The 13,228-nt window shown below is 39.8% G+C and overlaps 1 protein-coding gene across 2 annotated transcripts in view; it reads left to right on the top strand.

Annotated features, from left to right (window-relative positions):
* LOC125451808 (ALS2 C-terminal-like protein) overlaps positions 1–13,228 on the top strand; it is a 92,986-nt gene that overhangs the window by 24,503 nt on the left and 55,255 nt on the right. The window contains exons 4-7 of one of the 2 annotated variants that reach the window (XM_048529408.2): positions 2,978–3,164; positions 5,010–5,075; positions 9,435–9,600; positions 11,474–11,602. In XM_048529408.2, the coding sequence (XP_048385365.1) occupies positions 2,978–3,164; positions 5,010–5,075; positions 9,435–9,600; positions 11,474–11,602 (548 nt within the window). Of the gene's footprint in view, positions 1–2,977; positions 3,165–5,009; positions 5,097–9,434; positions 9,601–11,473; positions 11,603–13,228 lie in introns of both variants that reach the window. The other variant, XM_048529407.2, reaches the window with a different exon arrangement.

Here is a 13,228-nt window from a genome sequence, read left to right as displayed (position 1 = left end):
ATTCTAAAAAAAATTGTCAATTAACAGAGATAAAATAGAAGCCAGCCTTGGGAATTTTTAATTCTTACCGAGACCAGGAAACCATGTAGAAATCAGCCCAGGCTCTGGTCTGTCCTCAGTCAGGAGCAGCAGTGAGCAGGAAGGGCAGAGAGTGGAAAGGGTTAGGAGTTTGGGATGGATGCGAATCATCGAGAAAAGATACTGCTTGCTTTGATAGGGTGGTGGTCCTTGAAGCTTGATGGGAGATGGGTGCAGTTGTGGAGTTAGTGAATAAGAGGTGTTGAGAGAAGATGGCAACACTTACACTCATAAAGTGAAAAAGGTCATTAATGATCCTGTGGTGTTGCTGCATGTTTCTGTGAGACATGGATACTACATTGATTAGGCTAGCTGCTGCACATAGTCTGGCAGCATCAGTTGCCGTGGTCTCCTCTGGTGGTCCTGGATGGAAAAAGGACAGCCTGTCCCTCCTCCACCCATCCACTAGATCACTGTTGGTGAAGGGCAATGTCAGTCTCAGCCATATTGTTTGAAATTACAAACCAACTCACGAAATGGCTTTTTCTGATTTAGTGATTGGAATGATGTGCAGTTGGGCTTTAAAATGGCCCCAGCAACATGAGGGCTATAAATTCCTGGCACTGGTCTGCATTCCTGCCTCTGTGGAATGCAAGATTTCACAAGGACTGGCATTGTGGAAGATAATATATAATCCATGAAGTCAGCAGCAGAAAATTGCATTTGAAACATTGCCTGGGCTCAAAGAAAAATCATCCACAAAATTCCACAAAATTGACACTCGTTCAAAATAAGGGCAAATGAAGGTACTGGTCTGGGCATTTTTGCAGAGTTACATCTTACGTTTAAACTGAGATGATCCCTCATATGACCATTGTAATGTCACTAAAACCCCCCATTTGAAAGTAAAGTTGAGTCATGATGTAACATCTGAATCATTGTTTTTATTTCTATGACATATCTTTTTATTTGTGGATGAGCTATGTACGTTACTAGGATGTTATTTTGGGTTAGGACAGGAAATAAGTATTTGGAAAAATGATATGAACTGAAAGTGCCCACACACGTTTAGAAAAATATTTTTTTTGCTTATGTAATCTATCAGACAGGATCTGATTCATATTGTGTCCGACAGAAACATTTTGGGGCCTTAAGCTCTTCATTGCATTTAGCAATGGCCTTTTTGAAGTTCACTGAGGGATAGAGGGCTATGTATCCAAGCTTCTGATGACACCAACATAATAAAGTGCATTGAGAGCCAAAACATGTTGGCATTGAGTGAACGTGTAACGGAGCTACATGCTGTCCAGCTCGGTATTGTTACAAAGAGATCCCCCTTCATTCTTCCAGACTCCTATGACAAAGACTCAATTGACCAGACTTCTCCTTGTATGACAAACCTGTCATCCCAGGAATCAGCCTGATAAACCTTCATTGCACTCCTTCTATGCTAATATTATCTTTTCTTAGGCCAAGTGACCACAGTTGCACACAGCACTCCAGGATGATCTCAAGATTTACAACAGCAGTAAAATTTCCGTGTTCTTCTGATCAAACCATTTTGCAATGAAGGCCAAAATACCATTTGGCTTTCTAATTGTTTGTTGCAGCTGCGTGCTTGCTCTCAGTGACTGGTGCAGAAGGACCCTTTCTGCATTAACCTTTCCTAATTTGTCACTGTTTAAATAATACTCAGCCATTTTTTTCTCCTCCTGATATGGTCAACTTAATACCCTTATCTCTATTTGACTGCGTCCGTCATGCATTTGCCCAGTCATTCATCTTGTTCAAATCACCTTGAAACCTCTTTGTCTCCTGCTCACTACTCTCAATCCCAATTAGTTTCTGTGATCAATAAACTTGGAAAAATGAAATTTGATTCCCTGATCCATAACATTGATAAATATTGTGAATAACTGGAGGTAGATCCCACTTGTCTTTCACTCCCAAAATAGTCAGTTTTTTCTTATAATTTATTAGCTGACTGCTAACCGATTCTCAGTCAATGCTGAATATTACCTTCAATTCCATAGACTCTTGCTCACTAATTGTTATGTGGCACTTTATGAAAAGCTTTCTGGAAATCCAAATGTTCCATCTCTGCTTGTTCTCCGTCATCTTACCTAGCTATTTTACTTTTTCAGTGAGATGTTTCATCAATTTGGCACTTCTGGGATTGAGCAATGTTCACAGTGAGTGATTGTCTGGCAAAACCGCCTGTAGAATCTAGAGGTATCTTTCCACTGTCTTCATTGTCTATCAGAAAAATCAGCACAGATCTGTTCCATTTAAGTTTTCAAATAATAACCATAAATGGAACAGATGTCTGCTGACTTTAATGATCAAATCAAGGCAGTGGAAAGTTAACTCTAGATGCTATACAAGTCAAATTAACAATGAGTGGACTGTTGGAATTTTACGCACTGCTACTAAATTCACTGGGGTTTGAACCAGTTGTATGTTTATTTAAGGAACACAGTTTTAAAATAATGGGTCTCCCGTTTAAGAAGGTGATGAGCGCTTTCTTAGAGGTTTGTTTGGAATTTGTTTCTGTGGCTGGCAGTGGATGCTAAATCATTGAAAATATTCAAGTTTTAGTTAGACAAATTTTTGATTGATAATGAACTCAAGGGTCATGGACAGCAGATAGGAAAGTGATGTTTAGACCACAATTAGATCAGTCATCATTTTGTTGACTGATCCAGGCTGTTAGAATAAATGGCCTTCTCTTATTTTTGTTCTTTAGTTCTTACCTGGAACTAGCTCAGCTAGAAATTTATCTTGGACTATAAGAGTAAAACAGGAAGTATTGAATTGTCTACCTGATAATATGCTCTTCATGGTGTTCAGTACCATTATTGTCAATTAGACTTGTCGGCTGGCTGGTACAACATCTACCAGCCTAACTCTCTCCTTCATTTATGTGGACAGAAGTAAGAACAGCACTTCTTCTTTACAGAAACTTCTGATCAAAAGAGCCAGCCACAGTTGAAAGACGCTCTCCTTGTCTTGGAGGAGAGTCTGGAAGCTCTCTACAATGAATCAGAAGAACACTGTTTGCATCTCGCTGATACTTTGGACACATTGACCCGAAAGGAGCTCTACCTACTTGTAAATACACAACGGCTCAAGGAAGTTTACATTTGGTAAGCAAGTCAGCTGATGGTTACAAGTGCCCTGCAGATGGAAATCATTAAAGGTTTAGAACCAATATTTGAAATGATCAAAATTGGACTTAACCATTTGGCTACCCTGACTACAATGATACTGGACAATTAATATGGGGATTGAAATATCAACTTCTGACATGGTAACATTGCTTCCAATAAGTCTGGTATTTGGCAGGTTACCAGCAGAAACATTGCCTTTAGAGGAGGGAATGTACCATGTTTAATTTGCATGACTCACTATTAAGGGCTTAATTTTTCATCACAGATGGAAGTAGGTATGGAGGAGGAGTGAAGAGGGGAATGTTTTATGTAAATTTTCTTCATGGGCCAGAGAGACAGTTTTCTAGCTGCATTTCAGCCCTGGGTCAATTGTAGAGGGCCAACTGGAATTTTTAAGTTGGCCTCCAGGTTCCTGAAGTTTAGCCACACAGCAATGATTCAAGCAGCCATGAAGGCTCTTCCAGACTCCCAAACTTCAGCTGCAAAGCACAATGTGCCCTTTGGAAAGGATCCTGCTCCAATTGTAGCCAGATTCTCAACTTTCTAAAATTAAAAGTTGATGTCATTTGTAGGCTGCCCTTCTGAAGTACCCTCTTTCCTTCTTGCCTCCTAAGCTGGAGGGCCTCCTACTTTTGGCTGCATGGTAATGTCTTTATATTTACATCAGGTAAGAACCTTTGCCTCCTCTGGCAGTCACTATAGAATCTCCAGGTCCAATACTTCCTCTGCTCACCAGGAACCTGTTTTCTAATGGGTTCTTCACAGTCTTTACACCCTGTGAGTACCAGATAATGGTTCTGAAAGAATCAACAATGTGATACCTCTTACAGTCTTTGGGTAGAGACAGTGAGATCTGCACTACCTTTCAAATGAACTGATATAGTCCATGCATCTCCCAATAGCTTTTAGTACTCATACTTGACTAGTAATTTAGTTGCACTTACTTAACAAGATCATTTCATAGAATCATAACAGTGTAGAAACAGGCCCTTCGGTCCAACAAGTCCACACCGCCCCTCAGAGCATCCCACCCAGACCCATCCCTTTATAACGCACCTATCTATACATCCCTGAACACTACGGGCAATTTAGCATGGCCAATCTACCTGGCCTGCACATCTTTGGACTATGGGATGAAACCAGAGCACCCAGAGGAAACCCACGCAGACACAGAGAGAATGTGCAAACTCCACACAGACAGTCACTCAAGGGTGGAATCGAATCCAGGTCCCTGGTACTGAGGCAGCAGAGCTAACTGCTGTGCCACTGTGCCTGATAGCACTAAGAACAATGAGTCTTATGTTTAGACTCACCAGTGGTCTACACTCTGTCACTAAACATTTTGTAGCCCCAAACACAGTACATCGTTAATGGCACTTAACTACCCCTAATAAAAAATAGACTGCATTATTAACAGAGTTGGCAATCAGGCCGAAAACCATGAGCTCTTATTGTGCAAATCAGTCAGTGCTAATTTCAGGCAGTCACTGATTATTGTAATATGTTTGGGCATGTGTGAAGGAGCCTCTCAGCTGGATCTCTGTGCAATTGAAGATATTTGCTTGTTGGGTATAATTGGAGATATTACAAACTGTGGAAGGGTTATCTACGTGAAGGACAGGTTCAAACTCAGTTCTTGGACATTTTGGGATGCTTGCAACTGGCCCAGCATAAGAGTATGGGTCCTCTTCCCCATTCAGCACTGGCCACTTCTCTTTGAACTCTTGCACTCTGCCACTCTAGTCTTCTCTCAGCTACTTCCTGAGTTTCCAGGATCCAGGGTATGTTTTCTCTCCTTTGAGTAATTGCTTCTCTTTTCAGGTACTTTACAGCATTCACAAACTATGTTGTTCTCTGTGGCTTTGAAAACATTGCGAAACAAACAAGGTACGAGTTCAGGGGAAAAAGGTAGGTGTGATTGATACAGTTTAGATGACTTCACAATTGTAAACGTTGAATGTTAAATGACTCCCTCGTTGCTGTTTTCTCTGAATTTGTAGGCTTGAAGTTTAGGCATAACAGTGGAAAATGGATAGTTAGTAGCAATTGTAGGTCAGGTATAACCTGAATTAGACCAGCAGTAGAGGTAGCAAGAACTGCCGATGCTGGAGTCAGAGACAATACAATGTGGAGGTGGAGGAACACAGCAGGCTAAGCAGCATCAGAGGAGCAGAAAAGTTGATGTTTTGAAATGTCATATAGTAAATGACAAATAAGATGTTCATTAATAACTGCCCATCACAGCGATTGTAATGTTATATATTTATAACAGTCTATAACATTTGGAACGTGATCACCAATGCACCCAAAATTTCCAGGGTCACTTCCTACAGTATTCTCTGGGATGCTGGCTGTCAGGTCCTGGGGATTTGTTGACCTTGAATGTCATTAATCTCTCAACTACCATTATTTTTTCTAATATTGATATTCTTCAATTTAACCCCTAATTAATATGTAATATAAAGTAACAGTTTAAATAAAAATAACACCACACTTTGTCATATGAATTCTTAGTTAGTTTTATAATGCTCCTGAGAGCTTTGGGATCTTTTGTGACAAAAGCGCTCTGCTCAAGTATAAGTTCCTGTAGTAACCAAGATGGATATGACAGCTTAGTGCATTTTATACTGACTAATGAACCACAAGTTATCAAATGTTTAAAGTATAGTGTACAATATGGAATTCATTAAAATAGGTTAACAATGATCCTCAGGAAGAAGAAGTAACATGGCATGAGAGTATTTGATAAATGGCAGGAAACTAGGAAGTGCGAAGGGATCTTGTAAACAGACTCCTGAAGGAGCAGTATAGGTTAATAGGGTACTTAAGGCATACAGGACATTTGCCTTTATCAGTTGTGACATAGATTGTAAGAGCAGGGAAGTAATGTTGGAGCTTTGCAAAACTTTAATTAGATGACAGCTGTGTGTAGTTCTGGTTTCCACACGACAAGAGGGATGTGATTGCACTGAAGGGGGTACAGAGAAAATTCACCAGAGTGTTGGGTTGGAGCATTTTAAAGTGAGGCTGGATAGGTACGGGTTAGCAGAGAAGGCTGAGCAGCATGGTCAGGGTGGATAGGAAGCAGCTGGCCCGCTTGGTTGAAGGGTTAATAACATGAGAGCAAAATTTTAAGGTGAAAGGCAGGATGTTTAAAGGAGATTTGAGGGAATTATTTTTCATCCAGAGGGTGTTATGAATCTGAAGCTCACTGTTTGGGAGAGATATAGAGGTGGGAATTCTTAAACCTTTTGATAGGGGTTAAAAAACTGTTGTAATGGAAACAGAAAAAAGCCACAACCACACCGTTCATGAAGAAGAACTCGGAACAAAGGCCATCTCACAGACCCAACAGCCACGGCAAGTCTAAACCAAAACTGAAAACTAGAAATATAAACTATCCCTGGGTGTACCTCAGCCGTCAGGGATCTGATGCGATGTGCTGACTGTTGAATGTACAGTTTCAGTTTGTATTTGTATAGGAAGTAAAGCAAGTGAAATGTAATCACATTCGAGGCTATGGACCAAATGCTGGAAATTGGGATTAGTGTAGATAGGCTCGCACAGATGTGATAGATCAAAAGGCCTCTTCAGTGCTATATTACTCAATGGTAGAAAACCAGATTCTTAATATTATGTATAAAAAATAAAGCTGTATCAACATTCAAAGAGGGAAGAATGACAGTGACGAAGATGAAGCAACCATGGGTGAATCCTTCCGTTATGCCCAAGATTTCAGTAAAGAAGCTATTTGTAGAGATCTACTTGCTGAAATTTGATAAGAGTGAAAATGAACAAGATCAGCTGTATCTGAAAACTGTCGGGTTGAATGTGGAAAACATATGAGCTGATTCAAAAAAGAGGGAAGGGATGATGAGCGGATGATGGTTTGTTTCATTTTGGTCCTAAATTCACTTGAACTGATCTGCAATAAACATGATGAACTGCAGCATGATGAAATCCAATTTGATTTGTAATTCCAAAAGAACAATACTTCCTCTTTTCCATTTCCTCTCTCATCCACATTATTAGTGCAATCTCATGCAAACAATGATGTGGTCAGCATTTATCCTGTTGAATGGAACTGGAAATGAATTTCAATTGATGTTCTGTTCACACTCAAGACCTCAAAGAACAATTGCAATTTTGATTGTTTTTCCAGTTTGATTTCAGAATGGGGGGGCTTTAGACTGTGAGAAATTGTCATTTGTGTGAATTTCTTTTCAACTACATTCATCATTTCAATAGCTTCCTACCAGACTGAGGCTGAAATGCTCTTTTAAAGGCTGGCAGCTTAAAAAATGGCTAGATTTTTGCCAAGTTAGGTTGACTTGCAATCCCTTTAAAATGAAACTTCGTACCTGCTCAGAATGAATTAAACAAATTAGAATGATTAATTAGGATGCATAGTTAGAACAAAATAGAGTGCTTAGAGAGCTGAAGCATCTAAAATGTTGAGTCATTGACAGCTTTGAATGTTTGAACTCATCAATCTAAATCATCAGTAGGTGTACATTGTGGTGTATTAACCCAAAGCTGTAGCTAATTCACAATTGATGTGAGCTCAAATCCCACTAAGTGTAAACTAAATTAAATGAATAAATCTTTAACATAAAGTTGCTGGTGATGGCGACCATGGCAACCTCCATTGACTGATGTAAAACTCCATCTGGTTCACTAACGTATTTTGCAGAAGGAAATCTGCTGTTCTGACCGGGTCTGGCCTGCTTGTGACTCCAGACCTCTAAAATAGCATATTATGAATGAGCAACAAATGCTGGCCTTGCCAATGATGCCAATGTGTAAAAGGGTAAAGAAATAACGTGCACAATGTTTATTGACATAGGTTTAAGTGGTTTTTATGTGAAACTTTAAATGTCTGTTTGAATGAAACTTCTATCAGGATGCAGAGTGTTTTAGTGGGAAGAGATAAATGATTTCCTTTTTAAAGATTTTGTTTTCAAATATACGGTATGCTTCTTAAAGAGTGTATAGCTGCTGAACGGGAGGAGTGATTGCAGGGAGCCTGCCACAACAAGCCATGGCATGAAAAAGGCATAGAGGGTAGGAACAAGGACCATACCTTGGCCTAGGTCACCATATGGAATGCTTACACGGCATGCGATGGCATTGATGGAGTTGTTTGTGTGTGTGTGTGTGTTTGTGTGTGTGTGTGTGTGTGTGTGTGTGTGTGTGTGTGTGTGTGTGTGTGTGTGTGTGTGTGTGTGTGTGTGTGTGTGTGTGTGTGTGTGTGTGTGTGTGAATATGAGTGAGAGAGAGAGAGGCTACATGCCTACGTGCCTACCTGATTTTTTTTGTTTACACCTGAGATGAGCTCCCACAGATGGAGCTGGGTTTTTTACAAAGCCCTGCTCCACTCTGGGAGCCTCTACGGGGGGTTTCTGACGTCCTTCTGAGATCAGCTGGTCTGACATCAGACAGCTTCCAGTGGCCAACAATGATGAGCGAATGCCTGGAGTCAGTATTTCCTGAAGAGGTGAGCGAAGCTGGAAATTTTCCAAGCTCCCGTTACTCATCTCAAGAGTGAAAACTTGACCCGTTGTGCCTATTAAAGTAGCTTTTTATTGGTCTGACTAGATAAACCATCTGCATTGTGTTACAGTTTTGATATTGTGGTTCTGTGTTAGAAGCACTCGAATGTCTACTTGATGCTCAGATCCTATGTCCATTGATGTTGAGGCAAGAATGTTTGAAAAGTCTAATGAATTATGTTCTTCTGAGTATCATTTCTACTGTCTGCTATAAAGTCTTAAAGGCAACAACAAATGTGCGCACGCACGGAATAGAAGGTCAAGTTTCTGCCCACCAGAGTAATATCAGAAGGCTGGCATAATATGAGAGTTATCTTTGCAAAGTGCATGTGAATTTTGCTTTTATTTACAGTGTGCTATGAATGTACTGAAGGAGGTGCATAAAATTTCTGCCTACTTGCTGACATCGACATGATGCTCAGATTCCCTAAAAGAATTTTAAAAGGAGTCAAAAGGAATCAAATGGGACTGAATTGTTCCATATTACTGGTTCTGTACTACACTTTTTAGAGGATCTAGCACTGAGACAAGACAACTGGTAGAAGATGAGGATCAGGGAAATGAGGAAAACCCTCATTAATACAGAGCATTCCGGTATTGATTGTTTTATGTGGATTACCAAGCCAACACAACGCCTGCAATCCTTAAAACTGTACTTTTATCCCCCCTCTTCTAATCATTAAAATAAATGCAGTGAATATTGGAAAAAGAACAAGAAAAGTTTGAAAGGATTTCACCTCGATTTGTCCTCAAATACCTCGCTTTCTATGAGCCTGCACAGAGTCTTCCATGAATCCATACGTCTCCAGGTCCAGAAGTACATCGATGTGCTCCGGAAACTCAGTTGGGGCTTGCAAAAGGTCAGTTACATCAAACAGTAACTTTGATCAACATAGGGGAATTGGAGTAAAGTGTGCTTGTGTTATGTAGCAGGACTACCATAGATAAATAAGAAGTTCTGAAATTCCATGAGGCCTCTCATGATTACAGCATGACCATAAAATGGCTGTGGAGAGTGGTTTTACTTAGGATTGCTCTGGACACTAAAGATACCAGTACCCATAATTCACAATGGCAATGAACATGATTCGTTTGAAATAAAGACCAGCCTTACATCTTCATTGACATTGTACAGAATCCCACAGAATAAATGTACTCAAACTTGGAGTATAGTGGAGCTCCAAAAGCTTTCAGTATGATTTAATAGATTTTCAATAGATTGAAGACTTTAATTTTCATTGTGAAATTCTAACTAACCAATTATTTCCTTCAGTGATTTATAGAATTTGTTGAAGTAAATCTTCCATTGTTCCTACACACTAATCAACTAGACAGCTTAAGCTGAGTATAAGGACTAAGAACCTTGGAAAAGGCAGAGGCCTTAAAATCTTGCAGACCAACCTTGGTTCTGTCCATTTTTAAATCCAATCTTAAGTTTACAGATGACACAAAAGTAGATGGAAAGCAAGTGGTGACAATCTAATGCCAGTCTCCTGCCTTCTCCCCATATCCCAGCACATCATTACTATCCGAGAAACATCTAATGTCATCTTGATTGTCTCAACTTAACATGCCTCCACCACATTTCTTGGTAGTGCATTCCGTGCCCTAACTACTTGCTATGTGAAAAAGGTCTTTCGCACATCACCCTCACTTTGTTTGCATAACACTTTAAATCTATGCGCTCTCATCTTGTTTCTATCACATGTTGAAACAGCTTCATCCAATCTATTCTATCTGGCCTGCTTGTGATTTTGAAAACATCAATCAGACCTCCTCTCGACTATTATCTCTCCAAGGACAGCAGTACCAACTAATTCAATTGATCTTTATAGCTGAAATTTCCTCAAACTACTCTGATAAGTCGCTCCTGTAATCTCTCCCAATGCATTTGCACCTTTCCTACAGTGTAGTGGTCGCAGCTGTACATGGGACTGTAGTTGAGGTCTAACAAATGTCTTGTACACTTCCTTTCCTTTCTTTGTACTCTCTGCTCCTATTAAAAAATTGAAAAAAAGTCTCTCTCCACCTGTCCTGCCACCTTCAGTGATTGTGCATAGATACACCCGGTTCCTTCATCACATTTAGAATTGTAACCCCGATTTTGAATTGTCTTTTTACATTCTTCTGACCAAAGTGCATCACCTCACAATTCTCTGCATTAGATCTCTGAAAGTTCTTGGGAAGACCAGCAACTAATTTTCCCATGTTTTGATGTCAAGAGACGTGAATAACTCTGTCTTCAATTTAACATGTAACATTTTTAGTAGAAGTTCAGAGTCACTTCTAACACACCACTCTCCAGGTGTACAGAGGAGAATGCCATTTGCTCCTGTTCTGAACACTATGATTTGGCTGTGTTACTTGGATCTGTTGATAAAGAATCACCTCAAATACATTCCAATTACAAAACAAGTTTTGTAATATAATTGTATTGTTAACCCTGTGCAATTCATTTTTGAAACATTCTACATCACGTGCGCTTGGACCATTTAAACTGAAGTTTGAATCAGAAAATGAGACTATTTGCCCAATCATACTTTTGTGGATTGCATGTGAAAGTTGATCAACCTAATGTCAATCTCCTGCCTTTTCGCCATCTCATAACTATTATTCAGGTATATATCTGCTTCTGTTTATATATGGCAACATAACAGAGTGGAGAGAATAAGCTGTTAGAAATCAGTGTAACTATTTTCAATTTAACTATTTTTTTTTGTCTGCCTATTCCAGAATCCAGAGACAAAGCCCATTACTGATGCACTTGCAACCTTCATAGATCTGGACAAATGGATCCGCCAGTCTCTGGATGTGGCAACTTTGACTAAGACCCTGTGGAATTCACTTGGAAGCAAATTAACAGTGAGTACAGGGAAAATTATGTTCAATGCCCCTCTCCTTTTAGCTTTTTTTAATCAACTTCATGAATTTAGACATATAACTTGAAATGGGCCTAACATTGGATATTTCTTTATTCTTTCAAGGAATGCAAGCTTCCCTGTTTTGGTCAGTATTTAGTGTTCAACCCCAACTGTCCCTGAGAAGGTAGCAGTGAGCTGCCTTCTTGAACTGCCTAAGTATATTTATTGTGAGCATACCCACAATGCCACTGGGAAGGGAGTTCCGACCTAGCAACAGTGAAGAAGAAGTGATATGTTTTCAAGTCAGACTTGGAGGGCAACTTCCAGGTGGTGGTGTTCCCATGTATCTGCTGCCTTTGTCTTTCCAGATGGAAGTGGGTTTGGAACGTGCTGTCTAACCATATTTGGTGAAGTTCTGCAATGCATCTTGTAGGCGGTATACATTGCTGCAACTGTGATTTGGTGCATGGTGTCATCCTGGATTGTGTCAAGCTTCATGAGTATTGTTAGAGTTACACTCATCCAGGCAAGTGAGGAGTATTGCATTATATTACTGACTTATGCCTTGGAGTCAGCCATGGCGAGTCAGAAAGTGATTTATTGGCTACATGATTTGTAGCTTTTTGACCTGCACTTTCAGCCACTGTATTTATATAGCTGGTCCATTTCAGTTTTTGATCAATGGTAATCCACAGGTTGTTGAAAGCGAGGCATTCAGTGATGGTAATGCTGTTGAATATCAAGGGACGATGACTAGATTCTCTCTTGTTGAAGATAGTCATTTCTTTTGTACTTTTGTGGCATTAATTTTACTTGCCACTTGTCAGTCCAAACCTAGATGTCCAGGTTTTGCTACATTTGGACATGGACTACTTCAATGTCTAAACCCCAATCACTTTAAGTATCAAATGGTAGAAATTTTATTATGAGTATGAGGCTTGAACCATATATTCAAACTCAGAGACTTGATCATGTAGTCCCTGCTGACACACTAATGAGGGAGTGTTGTAACACTGGAGACAACTTCAAAATGAAGTGTCAACTGAGATCCCAACCCTTCTCCTGGCTGGACTTATAAATTCTCCTTCATTTTCACTAATCTGTTGTGCAGAAATAGTCCCCAAACAAGTAATGCAAATCTAGGACCAATGAAATATTGCTGAATGAGGAAGGTATTTCTAGATAATTCCTCATCTGGGCTGCACTAAAGTTTGTTACCGGCATTTTGGATAAGACCCCTGAATGACCGGATAAGCCAATTCCTGCTTTTTTAGGTAACTGCCAAGACTGGGAGTGGGAGGAGTTGTTAAATAATTTACCACTTCCCACTCTTTGTACTCCATACCTGCAATTTTCAAATTATACATTGTTTATTTGGTAATACAAAGAAGCATTTTATTCTCAGGTCACAAATTCAGACATGAGCTACGCTGTTTTGAATTGTGCTATTGAGTTATTGGAGAAGTAACTTCCGTGGAGAGAATGAAAAGAAAAGAAACAGGAAGGTGGCTGACAATTTTCTTTTAATCACTGTCTCCCTTAAATACCTGGAATGCTGGGCTGGGAGTTGAATGCTGCGTGATACACCAAATTTGAGAATGATGGTCAAGGAAATATTCATATTGGC

The sequence above is a fragment of the Stegostoma tigrinum genome, chromosome 5 (assembly GCF_030684315.1).
Source record: "Stegostoma tigrinum isolate sSteTig4 chromosome 5, sSteTig4.hap1, whole genome shotgun sequence".
Classification (NCBI taxonomy): domain Eukaryota; kingdom Metazoa; phylum Chordata; class Chondrichthyes; order Orectolobiformes; family Stegostomatidae; genus Stegostoma; species Stegostoma tigrinum.
This window is presented reverse-complemented; position numbering and strand designations above follow the sequence as displayed.